This window comes from Ovis aries, chromosome 1, assembly GCF_016772045.2.
Source record: "Ovis aries strain OAR_USU_Benz2616 breed Rambouillet chromosome 1, ARS-UI_Ramb_v3.0, whole genome shotgun sequence".
NCBI lineage: Eukaryota > Metazoa > Chordata > Mammalia > Artiodactyla > Bovidae > Ovis > Ovis aries.
This window is the reverse complement of record NC_056054.1, coordinates 26,353,049-26,379,020: the sequence shown is the minus strand read 5'-3', so window position 1 is coordinate 26,379,020 and position 25,972 is coordinate 26,353,049. Positions and strand designations below refer to the sequence as shown.

Genomic DNA, 25,972 nt, shown 5'->3' with positions numbered 1-25,972 from the left:
TAGAATGTGTCTATACCCATTTCCATGGTTCACAGGACAGTAAACATGTGGCGAAGCCCACACATGGGTGACCTCTGGCTATCTTATGCCTTCAGCCTGCTGTCTCCGAGATGCCCTGCACTTTCCCTGGACGAACAATGCCACTTCTGTTTGAAAGACTCTTTTTTATCCCCCATCTCCCACTCTTATCTAGCTGTTGAACCCCCACTCAACTTTCAAAACACACCTCCCCCAGCTCTTTTCTTGGTTCCCCCACTTAGAGTACCCTATGCATGCAACAGTCACAGAACCCATCTCCCTTGGGTGCACTTGTTTCCTTATCTGTCTCCAGAAAGCTTCATGAGGACAGGAAATGAGTCTTGTTTATCTTTATACCCATAGTGCCTGGCATATGGTCTGGCAGTGAGTAAACACTATAAAAATATGTTTTGATTAAAATTTTATGGAGTCAGTTATTTGGCTATTTCATTTTACTTCATTCTAATTATGACTTCCTGAGCTCCTACTCCATGCCAAGTACTGTGCTGCAAAATAGGCTATGTTCCCTGGTCTGAGACAGAAACTGTGATAAGCCAGGTGATCAGTGCTGTGATAGAAGGATGCGCCAGGGGCTGTGGACACAGAGGAGGCATCTATTCAGTTTGGGTCAGAGAACGTGAAGCCCATGCTGAGTCTTTTTTTTTTTTAATTAATTTTTATTTGAGTGCAGTTTGCTTTACAATGTTGTGCTATTTTCTGCTGTACAGCAAAATGAATCTGCCATACATACACATACTATCTCCTCCCTTTTGAATGTCCTTTCCATTCAGGTCACCACAGTACATTACAAGGGAGTTCCTTGTGCTCTACAGTGTGTCCTCATTAGTTATCCATTTTGTGTCGTATCAAGAGATAACTCATTGAAAAAGACCCTGATGCTGTGAAATATTGAAGGCAAAAGGAGAAGAGGGCAGCAGATGGTTAGATGAATTTGAGCAAACTCCGGGAGATAGTGAAGGACAGGGAAGTGTGGCATGCTGCAAGCCATGAGGTCGAAGAGTCAGACACTACTTAGCAACTGAACAACATCAATAGTGTATATATGTCAATCCTAATCTCCCAGTTCTTCCTACCACCTTCCCTTCCCCCTTGGTATCCATGCATTTGTTCTCTACTTCTATGTCTCTATTTCTGCTTTGAAAGTCTTTAAAATATTTTTAAAATTTATTTTATTTTTGGCTGCACTGGGTCTTTGTTCCTGTACTTGGGCTTTCTCTAGTTGCGATGCTGAGCTTCTCATTGTGATGGCTTCTCTTGCTGCTGAGCATGGGCTCTAGGGTGCTTGGGCTCAGTAGTTGTGGTACACAGGCTTAGTTGCTCTGCAGCATGTGGAATATTCCTAAAGCACAGATTGAATCCCTGTCCCCTGCATTGGCAAGTGGATTCTTAACCACTGGACCACCAGGGAAGTCCCTGATTTGCAAGGAAAACAGAGCTGGAGGAGTTAGGCTCCCTGACTCCACATTAGGCCTTGGAGATAAGTAGGAGCGGTCAAGTGAGGAAGAAAGGCAAGGACATTACAGGCATGGGGAATAACACTGGCAAAGGCAAGGAATAGCCCTGTGTATTTCAGTTCAGTACAGTTGCTCAGTCGTGTCTGACTTGTTGCGACCCCATGAATCCCAGCACGCCAGGCGTCCCTGTCCATCACCAACTCCCGGAGTTCACTCAACTCACGTCCATTGAATCCGTGATGCCATCCAGCTATCTCATCCTCTGTCGTCCCCTTCTCCTCCTGCCCCCAATCCCTCCCAGCATCAGTCTTTTCCAATGAGTCAACTCTTCACATGAGGTGGCCAAAATGCTGGAGTTTCAGCTTCAGCATCAATCCTTCCAAAGAAATCCCAGGGTTGATCTCCTTCAGAATGGACTGGTTGGATCTCCTTACAGTCCAAGGGACTCTCAAGAGTCTTCTCCAACACCACAGTTCTAAAGCATCAATTCTTCGGCACTCAGCCTTCTTCACAGTCCAACTCTCACATCCATACATGACCACAGGAAAAACCAAAGCCTTGACTAGACGGACCTTAGTCAGCAAAGTAATGTCTCTGCTTTTGAATATGCTATCTAGGTTGGTCGTAACTTTTCTTCCAAGGAGTAAGCGTCTTTTAATTTCATGGCTGCAGTCACCTGTGTATTTAGGGAACCATAAATCACTGGATTGTGTGAGTCTAGAGTAGCGCTTCTCCAGTTGAGAGAGTCATGTCACTGGGTGTTCAAGATAATTTTATGTATATATTTTGGTGTATATTAGGAAAAAATATAATTAGCATCTCAAGCCTTTAAGGTTAAATAAGACTTTTTAAAAGGTGAGTTAATTTTATATTAGGAAAAAATATAGCCAGCATGCCAAGCCATTATGACTAATGTTTTTAAAAGGTGAGTTTGTTAAACATTTATTAGGTATATACCAGGTGCCAGGCCCTATTCTAAGTGTTTTAAAGTAATACTCATTTAATTTAAAAGTACCTAACTTAATTTAGGTACATTTCTTATAGAGATGAGAAAACTGAGGCACAGAAAAGTTGAGTAACTTGTTTAAGATCACGTAGCTAGTAACAGGTAGAGTCAGAATTTGAATTCAAGTAGTAGTCTGGCTCCAGAGCTGGACTTTTAACCACTTAACCTCACTATACAGTGAATAGAATAATAATAGGTAATATATATTGAGCCAGGCATTATATGAAGTGCTTTGTGTTAATTATCTCTTTTAATTCTCAGCATAACTCTTTAAGATAGGTCAAGTTCAGCATAGGTTCATGAGGTTCTTGCTTACGATTATGGATTTCTGAAGCGACTTAGCAGCAGCAGAGCCAATAAAGGGGCTTCCCCAGTGGCTCAGCAACAAAGAATTTGCCTGCGATGCAGGAGACGCCGATTTGGTCCCTGGGTCAGGAAGATCCTCTGGAGGAGGAAATGGCAACCCACTCCAGTATTCTTGCCTGGGAAATCCCATGGACAGCAGAATCTGGCAGGCTACAATCAGTCCATGGGGTCACAAAGAGTCTGACACAACTTAACTGATTTAGTGCACACGTGTACACACATATATACATACACACACAGAGCCAATAAAGATCTATCTAATTTATGTAGACAGACAGACGGAAGTGAGATTAATTCTTAGTACAGAGTTTAGGAAGACACTTAAAGAGGGCATTAATGAATTGGTTAGCTTGCCTGGAGAATCCCAGGGACAGGGGAGCCTGGTGGGCTGCCGTCTATGGGGTCACACAGAGTCGGACACGACTGAAGTGACTTAGCAGCAGCAGCAGCGTAGGTCAAGGTAACCCATCTCAGACCTACTGAACTTCCTGAGCTTTTCTCTACTGCTTACCAGAACTCAGCTATTTACATGTCTGTTTCACACTATACCTCAGCAGTAGTTGGGGTTATGTCTAATTGTTTTCATTATCCCAGCCATCCAGCACAGGATACTCATTCACTCATACATTTATACATTGAAAAATATTTATTGAGCATATACTCTGAGACAGGTTGTATCTTGGTACTTAGGTGTGATTCTTACTATCATGGAACTAATGGGGGAAAGAGACATTAAACAAATAATCATACAAGTAAATATATAATTAAAAATTTGTAAATGGGTAAATTATACGGTATGCAAATTATATCTCAATAACACTGTTTAAAACTGTGATATGTTCTGTGTGACTTAGGACTCTCATTATGGCAAATGATAAAATCTCAAATCAAACTAGCTTTAATTTTAAAAAAGAATGTATTAGCTTATGTAGTTGGGAAGTCCGCTAGTCACAGGACTCAACTGGGTCTGTATTTCTTAGCTTTGCATATCCCTTCAGCCTTTTTCTGTAGCCAGACTCTGAATGGGGAATTAGATAAATGATGGCAGCTCCAGATTTATATCCTCCAACTTCTGCAAAAGAGGATTCTTGCTCCCAACCACCATATATCAATCTCAGGGAAGACTATGAGTGGATACCTGTGAGTCACATGCCTGTTTCAGTGGCTGGGGGAGGCAAGTATTATAACCTATAGTCCCACCACTATTGTTTAAAGTAGCAATTCCATAAAAGAAGGAATGGTGGACAGATAAAAGTAAGGTAGTGAAGTGAAAGTCGCTCAGTCGTGTCCGACTCTGTGCGACCCCATGGACTGTATAGTCCTTGGAATTCTCCAGGCCAGAATACTGGAGTGGGTAGCCTTTCCCTTCTCCAGGGGATCTCCCCAACCCAGAGATTGAACCTAGGTCTCCCACACTGTAGGTGGATTCTTTACCAGCTGAGCCACAAGGGAAGCCCAAGAATACTGGAGTGGGTAGCCTATCCCTTCTCCAGGGGATCTTTCTGACCCAGGAATCAAACCGGGGTCTCCTGCATTGCAGGCGGATTCTTTACCAACTGAGCTATGGGCTTCCAGTAAAAGTAAGGTAAGTCCACCACAAGTGATATGAAGAAAGTAGAAAAGAGAGACCTACCTAATTTTAGACTGGAGAGTCAAAGTCTTCTGAGAAAGTAACACTTAAGCTGAGAACAAAAGGATCAGAAAAATATTAGTTAGGCAAAGAGTTGGCGGGGGGCTGGGGGGACTGGGAGCGGTGTGTTCCACAACAAGACCAGAACTAATGTGGTTTACTTATTATTTTTTACTGTGCTGGGTCTTCTTGCTGCAAGTGAGCTTTCTCTAGTTGCACTGGGTTGGGGCGGGGGTGCAGTAAATAACCCTTTGTTGCTGTGTATGGGCTTCTAATTGCAGTGGCTTCTCTTATAGTGGAGCGCAGGCTCTAGAGAACTGGCTCGGTAGTTGTGGAAAACGGGCTTAGTTGCCCCAAGGCATGTGGGATCTTCCTGGGTTCGAACTAGTGTCCCCTGCATTGGCAGGTGGATTCTCTACTGATGGATCATCAGTCAGTTCAGTTCAGTCACTCAGTTGTGTCCAACTCTTTGCAACCCCATGGAGTACAGCACGCCAGGCTTCCCTGTCCAATTCCTGGAGTCTATTCAATCACATGTCCATCTCATCCTCTGTTGTCAATCTCCTTCTCCTCCCGCCTTCAATCTTTCCCCAGCATCAGGGTCTTTTCAAATGTGTCAGTTCTTCATATCAGATGGTCAAAGTGTTGGAGTTTCAGTTTCAGCATCAGTCCTTCCAATGAATATTCAGGACTGGTTTCCTTTAGGATGGACTGGTTGGATCTCCTTGCTGTCCAAGAGACTCTCAAGAGTCTTCTCCAACACCACAGTTCAAAAGCATAAATTCTTCACCATTCAGCTTTCTTTATAGTCCAACTCTCACATCCATACATGACTACTGGAAAAAACACAGCCTTGACTAGACGGACCTTTGTTGGCAAAGTAATGTCTCTGCTTTTTAATATGCTGTCTAAGTTGGTCAAATTTTTCTTCCAAGGAGCAAGCACCTTTTAATTTCATGGCTGCAGTCACCATCTGCAGTGATTTTGGAGCCCCCCAAAATAAAGTCTCTCACCGTTTCCATTGCTTCCATAATGGAAACATTGGGGAATGGTGGATTCTCTACTAGGGGCAGCTCTCTACTAGACCCGAGCAATGTAATAAAAGGGAAATGTGCTTCTGCCTGCCAGAGAAGGAGGGACATGTGTTGCTGGCCAAAACCTTGGCTTTCTCTGCCCATCAAAGCTGAATGAGAAATCCAGAGTTTGGAGGAAATAGAAAGGTGGCTTTTATTCTCAGCGGGTTGAGAGGGGAACAAGTGGGCTCATGCCTCAAGAATTGTGCTCCACCCCATGCTCCCCAATCCTGCCGCCTCCATGAGGAGTAAGGGGTTTACATAAGGCAAGGGCTCACAATCAAGAGTCAGCGATAAGGAACAAAAGTGATAGGATCTTGATTTCTTCCTTTTGCATTGTTTCAAGTTCAGTCCAATCACTCAGTCAAGTCCGACTCTGTGACCCCATGCACTGCAGCGCCAGGTCTCCCTGTCCATCACCAACTCCCGGAGTTTACCCAAACTCATGTCCATTAAGTCAGTGATGCCATCCGACCATCTCATCCTCTGTCATCCCCTTCTCCTCCCACCTTCAATCTTTCCCAGCATCAGGGTCTTTTCAAATGAGTCAGCTCTTTGCATCCGGAGGCTAAAGTATTGGAGTTTCAGCTTCAATACCAGTCCTTCCAGTGAATATTCTGGACTGATTTCCTTTAGGATGGACTGGTTGGATCTCCTTGCAGTCCAAGAGACTCTCAAGAGTCTTCTCCAACACCACAGTTCAAAAGCATCAATTCTTTGGTGCTCAGCTTTCTTTATGGTCCAACTCTCTCAGCCATACATGACTACTGGAAAAACCATAGCCTTACTAGACGGACCTTTGTTGGCAAAGTAATGTCTCTGCTTTTTATTTTATTTTTTGTCTCTGCTTTTTAATATGCTGTCTAGGTTGGTCATAACTTTCCTTCCAAGGAGTAAGCGTCTTTTAATTTCATGGCTGCAGTCACCATCTTCAGTGATTTTGGAACCCCCCAAAATAAACTGCCATTGTTTCCACTGTTTTCCCATCTGTTTCCCATGAAGTGATGGGACCAGATGCCATGATCTTCGTTTTCTGAATGTTGAGCTTTAAGCCAACTTTTTCACTTTCTTCTTTCACTTTCATCAAGAGGCTTTTTAGTTCTTCACTTCCTGCCATAAGGGTGGTGTTATCTGCATATCTGAGGTTATTGATATATCTCCTGGCAATCCAACTTGTGCTTCCTCCAGCCCATCGTTTCTCATGATAGACTCTACATAGAAGTTAAATAAGCAGGGTGACAATACACAGCCTTGACATACTTCTTTTCCTATTTGGAACCAGTATGTTGTTCCATGTCCGGTTCAAACTATTGCTTCCTGACCTGCATACAGGTTTCTCAGGAGGCAGGTCAGGTGGTCTGGTATTCCCATCTCTTTCAGAATTTTCCACAGTTTATTGTGATCCACACAGTCAAAGGCTTTGGCATAGTCAATAAAGCAGAAGTAGATGTTTTTCTGGAACTCTCTTGCTTTTTTGATGATCCAGTGGATGTTGGCAATTTGATCTCTGGTTCCTCTGCCTTTTCTGAAACCAGCTTGAACATCAGGAAGTTCACGGTTCACGTACTGTTGAAGCCTGGCTTGGAGAATTTTGAGCATTACTTTACTAGCTTGTGAGATGAGTGAAATTGTGCGGTAGTTTGAGCATTCTTTTGCTTTGCCTTTCTTTGGGATTGGAATGAAAACTGACCTTTTCCAGTCCTGTGGCCACTGCTGAGTTTTCCAAATTTGCTGGCATATTGAGTGTAGCACTTTCACAGCATCATCTTTTAGGGTTTGAAATAGCTCAACTGGAATTCCATCACCTCCACTAGCTTTGTTCGTAGTGATGCTTTCTAAGGCCCACTTGACTTCACATTCCAGGATATCTGGCTCTAACTGAGTGATCACACCACTGGGATTATCTGGGTCATGAAGATCTTTTTTGTACAGTTCTGTGTATTCTTGCCACCTCTTCTTAATATCTTCTGCTTTGTTAGGTCCATTCCATTTCTGTCCTTTATCGAGCCCATCTCTGCATGAAATGTTCCCTTGGTATCTCTAATTTTCTTGAAGAGATCTCTAGTCTTTCCCATTCTGTTGTTTTCCTCTATTTCTTTGCATTGATCACTGAGGAAGGCTTTCTTATCTCTTCTTGCTATTCTTTGGAACTCTGCATTCAAATGCGTTTATCTTTCCTTTTCTCCTTTGCTTTTTGCTTTTCTTCTTTTCACAGCTATTTGCAAGGCCTCCTCAGACAGCCATTTTGCTTTTTTGCATTTCTTTTTCTTGTGGATGGTCTTGCTCCCTGTCTCCTGTACAATGTCAAGAACCTCCGTCCATAGTTCATCAGGCACTCTATCAGATCTAGTCCCTTAAATCTATTTCTCACTTCCACCGTATAATCATAAGGAATTTGATTTAGGTCATACCTGAATGGTCTAGTGGTTTTTCCTACTTTTTTCAGTTTAAGTCTGAATTTGGCAATAAGGAGCTCATGATCTGAGCCACAGTCAGCTCCTGGTCTTGTTTTTGGTGACTGTGTAGAGCTTCTCCATCTTTGGCTGCAAAGAATATAGTCAATCTGATTTCAGTGTTGACCATCTGGTGATGTCCATGTGTAGAGTCTTCTCTTGTGTTGTAGAGTTAGGAGCAGTTAAAGTAAAAACCTAGGAATGTTCAGGCCTGCTCTCTGTTTTTTTTTTTTTTTTTTAATCTTCTTTGTTCTCAGGAAAGGCAAAGGAAAAACCCATTCTTTTTTTCTTTTTCACTGCAACATCTGTTCAAAATGTGGTTTTGAAACATACATATAAATGCTCACTGTAGTGAAGTGTGGAGGGAAAAGTAACCAGCCTACGTGTTTGGAGACTGAGGGTTTTATCCTGCTTCTGCCACTTGTTTACTGTGTGACCTTGAGCATCTTATTTCCTGTTTCTGGGTCTCAAGTTGCCCTTTTGAAAAACAGTGGATTTGGATTAGCTGAGTGGGAAGATCTATTCAGCTCTATCCCTCTGATTCCATGATTTCAATTCACACAATTCCTGATTCATTACTTAGTGCCCACAGACCCTTGTACATGCCCCTTTTTGGAGGAAATGTTGATATGTATTAAATTTGAGTGATGGATGCATCAGGGTGTATTATGTTATTTTGTCTACCTTGATATTATATGCATCAAGATGGCCTCTTTTATTTTTGAGTGCTCGATAAATGTTTTTTGGATTGGGATGAACTGAAACCTTGCATCACTCAGCCTGGTTGCAGAGAAAGACCTACTTGACGCTGAGAACAACTAACTTTGCTGTAATGACTTGTGATTCATAATGTGTTTTCACAGCAAGTCCCTTGTGACTCTTACCCTCACTCGTAGCCTGGGAGGCAGCATCGTATTCAACTCCATTACACTGAAGAAGCTGACCACTTATGTTTTCTTGCACACAATGAGCTGTACCACACCTCCATGTCTTTTTTTTTTTTTTAACTTGAAGATTATGTAACTTTTCTAAGCCATACAGTTCATAGGTGGCAGGTCCAATACTCAAAACTTAGCCTTTAGAGTCAAAATCCTAATGCTCCCATTGTATCATCACCCAGTGGTGTTTTTGCAAAAGCTTGACATAGTTTCTCTTGGTATTTCCACCCTCAGTCATAATGTTGGTGAGAATTCTTTAGATTATGACAACATAATGGTATGTGGTAACAACCCAAGTCAGGAGCTTAGATAATAAAAGTTGATTTCCCACTCACATTATATGCCAGTTGCAAGTCAGCTGCAACTCTGTCCATGTCATGCAACTCTGAGATCCAATCTGGAGGCCCAAGCCACGCAAAGATGTTCAAAGCTTCCACTGGCACTTAGAATACCCACATTCATTGTCCAAAGCAAGTTACATGATGAAATCTGATTTGATGCATGAAGGAAATATGTTCCTCCCACAAGGAGGCACTGCAAGCCACTTGGCAGTGGGTGGGAATATAAAATCTACAGGGAGAACAGTAAACAGTCTGCCACCATTACTGAACATATCATGGACCCTGGTGTCATAGAGGTGGATAGGTTCCCTGCCCTCAAGGTGCTCATTGATCAGGGAAACAAAATAGTGGAGAGATAAGCTCAACATCCTGTGCCAGTCCTTAGCTTGATTGCTGTCGTTCCTCACCCTTCTGCTCTGTCTCTCTCTCTGGAAACTGCCCAAAGGCTGTGTTTCCCAGGCTCCCTTGATAGCGGCTTCTGGCTCGGTTTAGCCAAGAAGAGACATAGGCAAGTAATTGGCATGTTGAAAAGGGGAAAAACCTGCATGTGTGTCTCCCGTAGCCTTTGGCTGGCTCCTCCAGGAGGGGCTGCTCTTCTTCTCCGACTCCTGCACCCACGATTTTAACTTCCTTTGGTCCCATTAATAGATTCCCACCCCCCGCAAGTGTTGATAATCTCTGGGTTTCTTCACTATTCTATTTGGCCTCTTAATTCTTCTGTCATCCATATAACTGTTTCCCTCTGTTTAAATGTTGAAAATAGTTCGCATTTTCCTGAGGGAATCTGACTGAAACAATCATGTCAGGTGCCATGGGGGTCTAGGGGAAAGACACATTGTATGTCCTGAGTTCTGAGTGGTGGAGATGGGGTGGGAAGAGAAAGGAGAGGCTCTTTGGAATCAGGGCTTCCACAGGTGAGTAATAAAAGAGGATCAGGAGTAAGAGCTAGAGAGTAGTAGCATGAGTAACAGCACCAAATAAGAAAGTGTTGTTTCTGGAGCATGGTGTGAGTCAGGGAGATGAGGCTGAGGAAGTGGGCAGAAGCTGAGCCATGCAGAATCTTGGGTATTAACTTAATAAGGTGAAGGCTGGATATTGGATTAATTAGACCTCTGTGAGCTCTAGTAACACAAATCTAGACAAACCTAAACAGTGTATAGAAAAGCAAAGACATCACTTTGCCGACAAAGGTCTGTATAGTCAAAGCTATGGCCTTTCCAATAGTCACGTACGGATGTGAGAGTTGGACTGAACGCTGAGGAATTGATGTTTTCGTATTGTGGTGCTGGACAAGACTCTTGAGAGTCCTTTGGACACCAAGGAGATCAAGTCAGTCAATCCTAAAGGAAATCAACCCTGAATACTCATTGGAAGGACTGATGCTGAAGCTGAAGCTCCAGTACTTTGGCCAGCTGATGCGAAGAACTGACTCATTGGAAAAGACCCTGATGCTGGGAAGTACTGAAGGCAAAAGGAGAAGAAGGCTGCAGAGGATGAGATGTTTGCACAGCATCACCAATTCAATGGACATGAACTAGGGCAAACTGGGACATGGTGAGAGACAGGGAGACCTGGCATGCTGCAGTCCATGGGGTCACAAAGATTTGGACATGACTTAGCACACAAATCTAATTCAAAATAGCTGAAGTTATAAGGACAGTGACATAGCATAAGCAAAACGGAAGATAATTTTGTTGGAAATGAAATGGTTAAGAAATTAACAGCCAGGGTATTGGAGTGGATTGTGCACCTGAATACCTAAGTTCCTGAGAGTGAGTACATGCCTGGGTGGAAAGGAAGACAGCAAGTCACTTGCCAAAGTCATCAGTGACTAGAGGGGCTTGAGTTGCAGATTGATATAATACAAGATAGAGATGAGGAGGTACCAGAGCTGGCTAGAGAAGGGATTTGAATGTAAAAGTAGGGGAGAAATGTTCTGGGGCAGTGTCAGAGTGAGGAGAGGTGAGTTTAGTTTATTGTGAGTTTCTGAAAAGAATTCTGAGGTCACATTCAGAAGCAGGCAATGTGGCCAGAGTCAGTGGAGCTTGTGGGGCTATGACAGCTGCCTTTGGACAGGATGGGTAAACAGGAGCATTTTGGGGGTGGGAATTTTCTCAGATTCAGTTAAGAATTGGGCCCTGTTAAAGACAGCAGAAATTCCATTGTTCTGAAGCCAATTAGAGGGAGGAAAGGACTAGGGGCTAGTCTGATTAATTGGTTGTCATCTTCCTGAGCTCTGCAGATTCTCAGCTCCTGAGACTCCTCACTAATGAACCTGAGGAAAAGGTTACCATCTTGGCCTACTAATGAAGAGCCTTCCAGTAGTCTGACAGTAATTGGTTGGAGGTGCATTTGAGGTTGTTCTGATAGCAAAAGAGACCCACGAGCAGGCTAGGGTGATGCGCCGCTTACTTGAATCAGAGGTCTCCTACCTTGGGCACCTTTGAGAGGACAGTGATGACAGCTCCTTGGCATGACATACACACTCTCTGTGTTTGGTTACTTACGGCCTCTCATCTCACCAATTTGAGCTTTCTGCTCTAACGATAGACTGCTATGGGCATTCTGGGATAATAAAGGCTGTTTTCTTCCCCCTTATGTGTGTTTATTCTGTTTCCTGGGCCTAGTGTTCTGTATGTGTGTGTGCTCACACTTACACTCATACTATGTGTCTTTTTTTAAAAGATTTCTTTCTTTATTTTTGGCTGTGCTGGGTCTTCACTGCTGAACTGGGTCTGCTCTTCATTGTGGTGCGTGGCTTCTCATTGCCATGGCTTCTCTTTTTGCAAAGCACAGGCTCTAGAACGCTGGCTCGGTAGTTGTGGCCCATGGGCTTAGCTGCTCTGAGGCATGTGGAATCTTCCCAGACCAGGGATAGAATCCATGTCCCCTGCATTGGCAGGAGGATTATTAACCACTAGACTACCAGGGAAGCCCCCCCGGCTCCACCACCACCACATAGCTTTATGTAGCTGATATATGCTTAGGAATCAGTTTTTCCAAGAAGCTTTCCTTGGGCCCCAGGCTTAGATAGGTGCCTCCTGTGCGCCTGACAGTCCCTTTGCTACCTGCCTTTCCAACATTGTCTATATGTCTATCTTCCACACTAGACTAGGAGCTCCTCAACTGTGGGAACTGCATTTGATTCACATCAGTGTCTCCAGTGCCCAGCACAGGATTTGTCCTGCTTGCTGAGATGAGTTCTCATGACCTTCACTATCCACAGCCCCCTAGCTACACCCTCAATGCTCATTCCTGTCCCCTTCATCCATCTGTCCATTCATTCAGTTAACACTCAGCAAGCCGTTACTCCTCTGGCTAGTGCTGGAGCTTAGATAAATGACATGATCCCTGCTTGGGGAGCTCCTTGTCAGATGGACTTCCATTGTGCAGGGTAAGCTGTGCTGTGGCAGAAGCAGCACAGAGGATGAAGAAGCCATATCTAAGCTAACGCTTAAAGCATAAGTTCATTAGGTGAAGAGTTTTGTTCAGTTCTGGCCTTAAAGTCTCCCCTCTCTACTAACTTTTGGAAGCTTATTCCCCATCTCCTCCCATTCCTTTCTCTCCCTCTGCTGCATTCCTGCACAACCTCTAGTTTGCTCTACCTGAGTTATAATGTGTTTGTCACTGTCCCAACTGAGAGCAAGACAAGGGGGCATAAGCAGTAAGAGCCCTGGCTTATGCTCCGTCCCTGAGCCTCAGTTTTCCTATCTGTAAATTACAAATGATAACCCTTGCCTTGCCCCACTCCCATCACAAAGTTGTTTTAAATTTGTATTTGTGAATCATTAAGGACTATGCATACGTGAGGGACTGACACTCTGACTGGTGTATCTTTTCTCCATAATTAGATTTGGTCTTTTTTTGTCCCTGGCACTCAGTGCAAGACATGGCACAAAGTCAATGTTCAGTAAAGACCTGGTTTGTTGATCAGCCCTGAATGATGAAGAAAAAAGAGGCTTTCCTCCAAAGGCCCTGGTGAATGATGGAGGGGCAGGGACTTGATGGGCTAGGAAGGTAAGAGAAAGGGAATTGCCATGGATTTCACATGCCAATCACTTCACATACTTTTGTGCATTTAAACCTTATTCCCACTCTATGAGGTAGGTCATATTACCTATTCCATAGATGAAGAAACAGAGGCTGGGAGAAATTAGGCAACTTGCCTGAGGTCACACAGCTGGTAGCTGACAGAGACTGTTCAAACCCAGGCTTTCTGACTCCTGGGTTTCTTACCCACTGCCCTCTTGTGCAGTGAGCATGTCCTCCCCTGGGTGCCAATTCCTCAGAAGGGATCAGTGCCCCTGGCCTTGACCTGTGTCCCCATCTTCATCCAAATTGATTATTTAAGCCTATTTACTTCTTTACCTATTTTCCCCCTTCCTAGGCAAGCAACATACACTGCCTGCTTCCCTAAACAGTATCATTTGTAACAAACCGGTCAAAGGCCAGAACGTCAATTTTTATGATATTCATTAAGGACAGGCTACATGCTGAAGAGTCTCTAAAGCCAGCTGAGTTTCAACAGCCTGTGGATAACAGCCAGCAGCCACTTCCTTCTTTATCTCTTCCTCAATTAGCAGGCACTTCTACAGCTTGCCTTTCTCAGGTCGGGAAGTGGGCCCCAGAAGAGGCTGTCTACTAGAGGTGAGCTAGTGTAATTGTGAGTGCCTTCAGGCTGGGATGGCCTGGGGAAGAGGAGCCCTGTTTGTGCCTGGGGGCTTCAGCCCTCTCTGTGGACAATGAGATATTAGGGAGAAAGAGGGAGGAGGAAAAAGACCCCCCTCCTGTGTGTGTGAGAGGATGATAAAAGAGGGAGAAAGGGGTAAAGTGGAGGTAAAAGGAGCAGATGAAAGAAGAGCAGAAAGAAGCTGTCACTGTAACAAGCAACTTTGTACAGCAATTTATCCATAGCCTGGCTCCATCCTCCCAACTGCTCTCAGCAGGAAGATGCTGTGATTATTCCTATTTGACAAACGAGGAGTCTGAGGCTCAGAGAGGTTAAGTGATTCAGAAAGATAAAGTGACTTGCCCAGATTTAGATACTGTGGTAGTCAGATAAAAGCAAAGGAGGCCAAAGAGACTTGTAAAGTAAGAAAAAGATATGAGCAGAAAAAAAGAAAAAAGGAAAGTGAAAGGGAGAAAGATGAAGGAGAGGCAGGGCTGTGTATGGACGTGGAAGCCAGCCAAACCCAGATCTAAACCCAATTTCCACTAACACAGTCATGTGACCTTGTGTGAGTTATGTAATCTCTTGGAGCCTTCATCTTTGTTTTATAAATTGGAGATGATTATATTTACCTCACAGGCTATTATGAAGATTAAGTAAGAAAATATTTGTAAAGCTCCTAGCATAGCATCTGGCATACAGTAGGTACTCAACAAATATTAAGGATCCCAAGGAATGAGGAACAGAAGAGAAAAAGGAAGAGCTAAAATGGATAAAAGCAAAGAGGGACATTTTTGAGGAGAAATAAAAGATGGACTTGGAAGGAAGGGAAAGAGGAAGGTGGACGGACAAAAGAGGAGGAAATAGGCTGGTGCAGGGATGAAATAGAGAAAACAGGTTCATGCGTCTAAGGACTGCCACCAACCCGGCTAGGACTCCTCAGTTGGGAAGCGGCCGCTTTATCTGAATCAGGAGGACCTTTCTCTTGTCTCCTGGGACAACCAGGTTCTGTTCATTGTCACAGGAAGTATCTTTAAGGGTCTTAAGGCGCAAACACACAAGAAAGTATCACACTTCAGATGCAGTTTTTCCTGGGCCATTTGTCAAGATCTTGTGAGGCAGGAGAGATCCAGAGTAATTCCTGGGAATTGAGGGAAGAGAAAGCCCTCAGAGGGGAGATAAGCCAGTGTGTCTGTGGGTAGAAAGAACAAATGAAGCTTTACTTATTTGGTGAAGATCTTGGGGTGCCTCCCAGAGTCTACACTAGAGCTGGCCAGGCTGGGGTAAGCGGGGGCCCAGGGGAAAGAGAAGCAAAAGCACTGGTCAAAAAGGACAAGCTTAGGCTTCTTATACTGATCACCTTGGGCAGGTCAGCATTTTTCTTGAAGCCACAGAGTGAGTGTTAGTGAAATGAAGGTCTGCCTAGACCCTCCATCCCCCAGGGGTGACATGAGGATCAAATGAAATAAGACATTCAATCAATGCTTTGGAAATGGAAGTGTTGTATATACATAGTCATGTAGTCACTCTCAAAAAACATCTAATTATTACTCTCACGCCGTCTCACCCCATCAGGTACAGGAGTGTACACTTTACCTGCATTCTCTTGTTCAATCCTTGAAATAAATCTATGAGATAGGTAAGATTGTCCCAATTTACAAACCAGGGAATTGATTCATAAAGAAAATAGTGACTTGCTGGGGATTACACAGCTGGTCAATGATAGAGCCAGGATCACTCTGACTCAGGATCCTGGGTCACTGAATCATCTCCTTCAAGCAGAAACTTCCTTGAAGCAGCAAGCCCTCCTTGCTTCAATCAAGGGGGCATGAAAGGGAAGGGAAAAGTCCTTACTGCTATCTCTCTTCTCTCTCTTTTTAAAAATTTTACTCCAGTCAGAATGGCTGCGATCCAAAAATCTGCAAGCAATAAATGCTGGAGAGGGTGTGGAGAAAAGGGAACCCTCCTACACTGTTGGTGGGAATGCAAACTAGTACAGCCACTATGGAGAACAGTGTGGAGATTCCTTAAAAAATTGCAAATAGAACTACCTAATGACCCAGCAATCCCACTGCTGGGCATACACACCAAGGAAACCAGAATTGAAAGAGACACATGTACCCCAATGTTCATCGCAGCACTGTTTATAATAGCCAGGACATGGAAACAACCTAGATGTCCATCAGCAGATGAATGGATAAGAAAGCTGTGGTACATATACACAATGGAGTATTACTCAGCTGTTAAAAAGAATTCATTTGAATCAGTTCTGATGAGATGGATGAAACTGGAGCTGATTATACAGAGTGAAGTAAGCCAGAAAGAAAAACACCAATACAGTATACTAACACATATATATGGAATTTAGAAAGATGGCAATGACGACCCTGTATGCAAGACAGCAAAAAAGACACAGATGTGTATAACGGACTTTTTGGACTCAGAGGGAGAGGGAGAGGGTGGGATGATTTGGGAGAATGGCATTGTAACAGGTATACTATCATGTAAGAATCGAATCGCCAGTCTATGTCCGATGCAGGATACAGCATGCTTGGGGCTGGTGCACGGTGATGACCCAGAGAGATGTTATGGGGAGGGAGGTGGGAGGGGGGCTCATGTTTGGGAACGCATGTACACCCGTGGTGGATTCATGTCAATGTATGGCAAAACCAATACAGTATTGTAAAGTAAAATAAAGTAAAAATAAAAATTAAAAAAAATAAAATAAAAATTTTATTGGAGTATAGTTGCTTTACAATAATGTGTTAGTGTACACTGTACAGCAAAGTGAATCAGCTGTACATATACATGTATTCGGTCTTCCCTGGTGGCTCAGACAGTAAATAATCTGCTTGCAATGCAGGAGACCCAGGTTCAATCCCTGGGTTGGGAAGATCCCCTGGAGAAGAGAATGGCTGCCCATTCCAGCATTCTTACCTGGAGAATCTCAGGGATGGAAGAGCCCAGCAGGCTATAGTCTGTGGGGTTGCAAAGAGTCAGACATGACTGAGTGACTAACACACACATACATGTAGCTCCCCTTTTTTGGATTTCCTTCCCATTTAGGTCACCACAGAGCATTCAGTAGAGTTCTTTGTGCTATTCAGTAGCTATTCATTGGTTATCTATTTTATACATAATACATGTTTCTCTTCTGTCTTCAGGGTTTGACTTCTTTGAAGCCAGTGCCAAGGAGAACATCAGCGTGAGGCAGGCCTTTGAGCGCCTGGTGGATGCCATTTGCGACAAGATGTCTGATACGCTGGACACAGACCCCTCCTTGCTGGGCACCTCCAAGAACACCCGTCTCTCAGACACCCCACCTCTGCTGCAGCAGAACTGCTCATGCTAGGCAAGGCCCACCATCCCGATCTCCCTTCATTGTGGCCCTACTCCCACTCTGCTTCCTTGTTACACTCTGTCCACCCCAAGCTGAGTTGCTGCTGTTCCTTGCCTGCAGTGGAGGTGGAAGCATGACCCTGGGGTTCTCTACAGGTGGCCCCACTCACATACACTCAACACTAGACAACTAGGTCACAATGTGGGCGGAGATTCATTTTACAAAAGTTGACTCCACTTTACGAAGGCGATTCACTACAGGGGCTTGGAAAAGCAAGTCTCTTCTCTGCCTTTAAAATAAGATTCCCTCCCTTGACTAAAATTTGACGCACCCATGCACACTTTTCAGGGCCTGGCTAACTGTGTAAAGTGAGACACACCTGCATTTCTAATCTTTTGGGAAAAAAAAGAAAAAAAAAACAAACCTCTCCTTACACAGCCAGCTTGTTTCATATCAGGCTCCTGTGGGGCTTCCTCTCATCACTAGATAAGCCTTGTTTCTCAAAGCCCTCGTCTGTTACCACGGATGCCCAGGGGGCTTGGACAGTTGCTGTGGTGACAGGCCAGAGCTAATCTCCAGAGAGCTCAGCCTCTCTAAATGATGCTGAAAGAGCAAAGGCTGAGTCAGGAAACACACTTAAAAGAAAAAGATTATCCCCTGCAAAATGTCAAAGGTTCCTGCTATATGGAAGAGCAAATGCATGAGCTCGAGAAGACAAAAAGACAAACACAGGCAAAATCAAGAAATAGGTCACAAATGTCTGATTTTGCTGCTTTCCAGTGGGTTCTCCACTGTGGGAACTCCATGACATTGGTAGTTGGTTCTTAGGCTCCCAGAATCTAAAAAATTTACAGTTGGTGGGATCCCAAATTTTACGAAGTCTCACTAATCAATTCCAATCTTCATACCTCTGACAAGTGGCTGTCAAGCCTCACAGCAAATCTCTTCTAAAGCATACTTCCTAGGCAGGGATGGGAGCTCAGTTTCCACACCATCTTTTGGTAGCTCTCGTAATCAAAAAGTTTTCCTTGCTTTACGCTGAAATCTGCCTCCTAGAAATCCTTCTTCCTCTTCCCACCCCATTTGTAGCATCTCTGTTTTCAGAGACTTCTGATCCCTCTGCCATGTGACCCACTTAGATGATTTGAGAACAGATAGCATCACCCCTGGAAGCTGCCCTTTCTCTAAGTCAATAGTTCTCATCCCATCTGCCATTCTTCTTAGGGTCCTCTCCCCATCCTGCCCTTTACTCCAACCCGTCTTTCTATCACTCTTGAGTAGTCCGGCTGAGAAATCTGATTCAAAGCAGAATAAATCTAAGTGGGCACAATCCTGAAAAATAATTCGGAAAAGTGAACTCAGAGGTCCCTCATTCTCCTGAGAGTGAAACTTTGGTTTCTACCCAAGAGCTGATGTGAAACTACTACTTCATTAAACACCTGAAGAAAACAAAACCAGAAAAGCCCTCTGATACTGGAAATGAACCTAATGCATTAGCTCATGGTTCTAGCTTGTTTGGACACACACACATCTGAAACAATGACATGGAGCTAGCAATGATCCCTGAAAATCTTTCATCCAGCCCTGGCCTTAATCCCCAGTTTCCTTCTGTACTAACATGCTGCTCCAGAAGTCAGTGGAGGAGGCGGGAGAGTCTCTCCCAAATTTTCTCTCCATTCTGAACACAGCTTATTGTCCTAGGAAAGTGCATTAAAGAACCCTTCAGGGTCAGCTGTGTGGAGAGGTTGCCTTCTGTGATGCAGTACAGAGGATAGTGCTTTGAACTTGGAATCAGGAAACTCAGGCTCTGCCCTGAAATCAGGAGACTTAAAAACTCTGTCCTGTGATTCTGGACCAGTTCCTCCCCATCAGTGCATCTTGATTTCCCACTTAAAAAATGAGGGAAGCCATCAGTCTCTTCTGGCACTAATAACTCTGAGAGCCTAATTTTCACCTTCAATATTTCAGTTGATCTGCAAAATAAACCCAAGAGATGAGGATTATCACCCCAATATCACTGTAGCCAACACTGATATAAGTAAGCAAGTGATGCTTACTCAGTACTAGGTGTTGCTCCAAGCACTTAATATGTATTAACTCATTTATCTTTCTGACATCTTTGTGAGGGAGGCACTATAATCCATCTTGTTTAAAAACAAATTAAGGAACAGATAGGTTCTCTAGCTTGTCTAAGGTCCCCTAATGAGTAAATGGTAGAGCTAGGGTTCAAACCCAGAAAGTAGGCTCCAAAGTCTGTGCTCCTCACCAGATTCTGTAGTACATTTTTATAGATAAACTGTGATTGGAAGAAGTTAAGAGACTTGGCTAAGATCACACAACTAGCAAGTGTTAGAGCCACAGTAGAATTCAGCCCCAAGGCCATCAGATTCCAAGTCTACTGAAGAAAAGACATATCTCTAATTTGTTAATAAATTGTTCAACTACTCAGACTAATCTGAGGTGATAGCTGTCTAACACTTCTAGAAAGGAGTCTCTGAGGAAGCCCAGGTCCCATGGGCCTGAGCAAAAACTGCTCAGTGTTTCTGAGGCTTAAGCCCTGGTATTCCTTGTATCTGCCTCTGTTAGGCAATTTTTATCAAGCTCTGAAGCAGTGCAGTGAGTAGCCTGCCTGCATCAGCAGTGGGTCATCTTGGGAGGTGTAAGTTGATAAAATTCTCTGACCAAGGAAGAATGTGGTCCCTTCCCAGGGCAGTGTTTCTGGATGTGCTTTTTACACTGTAAATTCCTATACAGGTCAGGAATAATTATTATTTTTCTGGGCAGTCACACCCTTCTACCCCTGGGGATGTTAGTACATGTATCCAATAATCCTTTCTCTCCTACTGAGTATCCAGGCAAAAATTGAATTTTTCACCTAAAGATTGTCAAAATCCCGAAAACTCAGGAGCCAATTCAAGGGAACAAGCATCTTCACAATAGGCAGAATCAACAGTTAAATGTAATAATGGCAAAATCTTCTACCATGCAACAGACAGATCTGCTTGTTAGATGGCAATTCCTCAATCCTGCTTTGTGACCTCGTTTCTGCAGAGTGAAGGCAGCAGCTTCCAGCTGATGGTGGTGAATGTTCATCAATCATGGTAATAGTGCAGTTAGGTTCAAGCTGCATAATATGTGTTATGGCAACTTGTCCCAGTTTTCATTTCGCTTAACATTCCAAATAAAAGGAGATTTTAAAAAACCTCTTGACCTCTAAAAATCCAAAAGTAGGCCAAAAGTGCAATACAGTTTTGTAGCTATTTACAGGATCTGGTTTAAATGCATGTGTATCTCTAAATACAAAGTGATTGGTGACAATACTGTCTTCTCGGTCTGTAGCATTATTAACTTCTAGGCACAGCAATGCAGTAGATTGTACTGAATGGTCACAGACTCATTAAATATTGTATCTGGAAGGGAACTTAGAGGAAATGTCTGGGCTCCTCTTGCTACAAAAAGGAAGATGGAGGCCCAGGGAGGGGGAGGAAATTTCCTAAGGCCACTCTAAGTGGATTTGTCATGGAGCCAGGACTAGGTCTTGGATCACCTCTAGGAAGAAATTCACTTCTGTATCTACTATAGGTCTGGCACTATTAAACACTGGACAAATATACAAGAAAACAAATGGTCCCTGCTTGCAGGTACCTATAGTCTAATGGAGGTGCTTTTTTTTGAAATATTATTATCCCGATGACAGGCAAGAAAACATACCCTTGAGAGTTAACATGCCAAAGTCATTCATTTACTAATTGAACACACCTCTGTCTGACTGCTGCTCTTTCAGTTTTCCTCTTCAGATTGTATATTTGGGATATTGGTAGTAACAGATTTCCAAGGATTGTCAGAGTTAACAGCCTCACTTGGGGCATTTGTTTCACAGTTGCTTTGTGACTGCAGCCTTATAATGTCCACAGAATGATATGAACATTCTCCAGACATGACTTTCCCAGTTATACCACCTGCTCTTGCCCCAGGCTCCTTGCTTATGTATCAGGTTTCTTACAGTGTCTTGAGTAATGTTTATTTGAGTTCATTTGCTAACCATTTGTTATAAGTAGAAGGAATTACAGTGGCGAGTGTCCTGGGATTTCATTGATTTCAGATTCCCCATCTCAAACCTACACTTGATTACCTGCTACTGCTGAAGAATCGAGCAAAAGCCTATGACTGGGAGTGCCTGTGAGAGACAGGTCCATTGGATACAAATACTGTTAAGTGGTTTTTGAAGGCCTGGATCCCTTATATGAAGTAGGCACAACTGAAATATATTCTTTCAATAAATTAGTGTCTAGTATGTGCCAGGATACAATCACTGGTAAACTAGACACAATCCTTGCCTTCATCAAGCTTATACTCTAACAGCTTAGTCTAGACATTGTAAAGTAATCACCAAAATATAATTACAAAGCACAGTGAAGGAAAGCTACATCATTCTATGAGAACACATAACTGTGAAACCTGAGTCACCTTTGCGGAGATATTTCAGGGACCTCAGGAAGATCCCACCGCCCCTGGCTATCACTCTACAGTTCTCAATTAAGCTTTCATCTTTTAGTTTAAACCTTTGATGAAACCTGATTGAACACAAATCCTCCAAAAGGAGTAAGAAGGAATTTCCTGGAGGTCCTGTGGTTAGGACTCCAACTTCAGTCCCTGGTCGAAGAACTGAGATCCCACAAGCCATGTGGTGTAGCAAAAAAAAAAAGTGAGATAAAGAATATCTGTACTTGTGAAACATCTGTAGACCACCTGATTCAGAGTTAATTGTCCTCTGAGACACATAACAAACCACTCCAAAATTTAGTAATTCAAAACAATAAACGTTATTTCTCATCATTGGATAGAGATGGGTGGATGGTTCCTCTGGCCAAGGCTGAATGGTCTAGAGTGGCTTCATTCATGTGTCTGGAGTCCCAGCTGAGATGACTAAGGTGGTGGGATCTTCTCTCTCCATGTTTTCATTCTCCAGAAAGCAACCCAAAGTTGTTCACATGGTGGCAGAAGTTTTCCCAGCAGCATGAGAGGGCAAGCTCCAATGCAGAAGCATCTTTCAAGCCTCTGTATCATGTTTGCTCATATCCAACTGACTAACAAGTCATATGGCCAAGCCTAATTTTAAGAAGTGGAAGAATAGATGCCATCTCTTGATAAGAGCTGCAGAAAATTATGGCCATTTTTCAGCTTACCAAAGGAAGCAACTCTAAGTCATCTGAAACTAAGTCAGGTAAATTTTCCTGGGTCCTAAAACCTGGCTGTGAAGATAACCAAGGGAAATGACACAGTGGTTTACAACAGGCCTGTTTCTCACTTATTTAGTTGTCCAAAGGGTATACTTTGGAGCAATCAACACATCTCATGGAGTTTAGATGCTTGTTTAACAGTTCATTTGGTTAGTTCTTAGCTCCCCACTGAGGGATGAGTCTGGCTTCTCATTCCATGGGATTCACTGCAATAATGATTGTGATTTTCATCTGAAGTTCCTGGCTGGAAGCCCAGCAGAAGGATTCAGTATATGCAAAAGAGATGACTAAAAGAACAGTTGAGCTCTCTGCTCTAGATATACTTTCTTCCTTGAAGCCTCATCTACTCCTGAGGCTTTAGGTGCCACATCTTTGGTGATGACATGTATAAACAATTGCCTACTATACATCTCCTTGCCTCAAACTTACCATGTCAGGACCTCTTGATTCTGCTCCAAATTTAACTCTAGTTTTCACAGAAATCTTGGTATAATTCCTAATTCCTTGGTTTTTCTTTTTCTTAGTGTTGACATCTGATCCATCAAGTCTTGTGATTCTCCTTCTAAAGTCTATCTCAAGTCTTCCCACTTTTGGAAGTAAGGCTTCCCTGATAGCTCAGTTGGTCAAGAATCCACCTGCAATGCAGGAGACCCCAGTTCAATTTCTGGGTTGGGAAGATTCGCTGGAGAAAGGATAGGCTACCCACTCCCATATTCTTGGGGTTCCTTTGTGGCTCAGCTGGGTAAAGAATCCACCTGCAATGTGGGAGACCTGGGTTCAATCCCTGGGTTGGGAAGATCCCCTGGAGAAGGGAAAGGCTACCCACTCCAGTATTCTGGCCTAGAGAATTCCATGGACTGTATAGATCATGGGGTCACAAAGAGTTGGACATGACTGAGCCATTTTCACTTTCATAGCCATGCTGTTGGTCCAAGGCACCACTGTTTCTCCCCTACCTAGGAGCTAACACAGAGCTTGTAGCCACTTTCCCTACTCCATGCTTGCTCACTTACAGTCTACCCTCCACACAACAGCAATTTTTAAAAAATATAAATGAATAAGCATTCAGTAACACTGAAGTCTACTTCAATGCCAGACATGAAAAGAATCTAGAGACTTCCCTTATTATTAACAATCATTATGTTATTGATTCTCTTTCTAGCCCTGAATCTGTTCCTCACTTGCTGCAGGATCTCTGGTAAATCATTTCTTTTGATAGCCAGCTATCATGTCTCCCCTCATTTCTTCAGAAATTGGCAGCCTCTTCTTTTGTACTACTATTACTTTCTCATGCAAACCAGGTGATTCTAGTGAAGATTGTCAGTAAAGAGGGCATGTGATCAAGTGGGGCCAGTCAGAATCCTTCCTTAGGAATTTTTTTAACTGGAGCTATTTTCTTTCCTTTTGAATGGCAAATATACAGGGATGTGTGCTCCAAAACTGACGTTGTATCTATCCTCAACCCACGTGTAGAATACCACTCTGTAGTAAGAGAAAACAAGCTCATCATGCAGAGAGAAACATAGATATAAGGTAAGAGAGTGTGTCTTGTGGATTTCTTATCGATTGGCTTCTTGAGGCCTGACTGGTCACCACGTGCTTTGATCCTGCTAGATACCTCACTAGTTTCAATAAAGTCCCTACTGAGCTTTGCTCACTGGAGTTGGGTTCTTATCACTTGCAACCAAAGTACATTCTTTCCTCTTTGGTTCTCAGTTTTCTTACTGCTCCAAATTTTTAAACACCAAGACTTCAGAAAATCCAATTTCTATGGGATTTTCATTTCTTATACTTGAATGCATGAGGAAGAGGGATTTTGCGAAGTAAAAAGCAGTTCTCCATGATGTCATCTCCTGATGATAGCACAGACAAAGGTTCCTATGGTTAGGTCACTGATCCACACAGTGTCTGGCTTCCCAAGTACCCAGAAATTACACAAAACATCTAACACCACTGCTGTGAGTTCATATCTGTTCCTATTTCTGTGCCAACTCAGTGACAGCCACCGTCTTGAGGGAACACAGTTGAATGGACTGAGTTGTATGGCATGTGCCTTCACCTGCTTCTCTTCTTTCATCTTGAAGTGACCAAACAACAAATATCCAAATAGGATGTCTCTTGAAAAGAAACTTGATTAAAAGAGTTTTCTTTGCTTGATGTAAAACTGTGCAATAGAAATGCAAAATAAGTCAGTAAGTCTCAGAGGAATGTAATTAGAATTGCATCTCTTCCTGTGGTTCACCAATGGACTGGGATAAAGTTAACAGGTTGTGCAACCTTAGTTAAGTCACCCCCTATCTCTGAGCTTTAGGAGCTTATAGCAGATGGTTTCTTCAGGCGCTTTTGGCACTAATGCTCTATGATTTTATGCCCATTTTCTGTAAGAGCTGCAAGTGGCAAACAAGATTTTGGCAGGGAAATGTTCACTATGAAATCCTCTTCTCTTGGGTATAATTATAACAGCCAAGGCTATGTGACCCCCTCATCACACAACCAGGTTTGTGACTCTTGTTTTGGAGGCTGTCAGAAAGCATCTTAACAATTAAGTGCATCTGGATGGTCCTTGACTGCCTGTCCCAAGTCAGAGTTTCCTAAAGGGTCACAAGAGAAAGAGAAGAAACAAGAATCTCTGGGGAGACTTATTAAGAATGCAGCACAGACTCATGCATTTGAGAAGAAATACTAGGGCAGCCAATGTTTAAGAGCCATAAATGCATTCCAATTCAAGGAGGACTAATTTATAGAGCACTAAGTGGATACCAGGCTCAGCTGGGTAAGATCTTTCTCAGGACAATCTCTATCATGCAGCTGGGATCCTGGAAACTAAAGGGTTGAGAGATTTGTATGTGCTGAATTATCTTCCAATCCCTCTAAATTTCAGACCTCAGAATGAGGACCAAATATGCAGTATGGTGAGTGGTCTAAGACGGCTTGTAGTTCAACGGGCCCAGGTTCAATTTGGTTCTTCATTAACTAGTTGTGTGAATTGGAGCAAATTACTCTCTCTCGGAGCCTCAATTATTTCATATGTAAATGGAAAAGTAATTCTCACCTCAAGAAATTGTTGAGAGGATTAAATGTGAGAATAGTATAAATAAAGTCTTTAGTGCAGGGCCTAACACACATAGTAAGTGCCAAATGTGTCGTGTTGACAGTTGTGCTGCAGAAGGTCATCCCAATCAGGCAGAGCAGGGAGAAAAGCTAACCTAGTATCTTTGTAAGGGCTCTTGGAGCAGAGACAGGAAAGACCCTGTGTAAACACTACGAGCAACAGAGCAATGGGGGTGGGACAGGGCCTGTAAGGAGGAGACGGAGCCTGGACTTGGAAAGTGGATGGAGAAAGAATCTCACTGGGAACACGGAAGAGAATCCAAGAAAATGGCTCTGAACAGTTCTGTTGCATGACCTTGTTAGTCTGGCTGC

At 43.3% G+C, this 25,972-nt stretch overlaps 1 protein-coding gene across 1 annotated transcript in view; it reads left to right on the top strand.

The window, feature by feature from the left end:
* The window catches only part of RAB3B (RAB3B, member RAS oncogene family), a 72,406-nt gene extending 51,779 nt beyond the window's left edge, over window positions 1–20,627 (top strand). The window contains exon 5 of the mRNA XM_004001971.6: window positions 17,134–20,627. Coding sequence (XP_004002020.1) covers window positions 17,134–17,321 — 188 coding nt within the window. The 3' untranslated portion in view covers window positions 17,322–20,627. The remainder of the gene's footprint in view (window positions 1–17,133) is intronic.
* The last annotated feature ends 5,345 nt before the right edge of the window (window positions 20,628–25,972 follow it).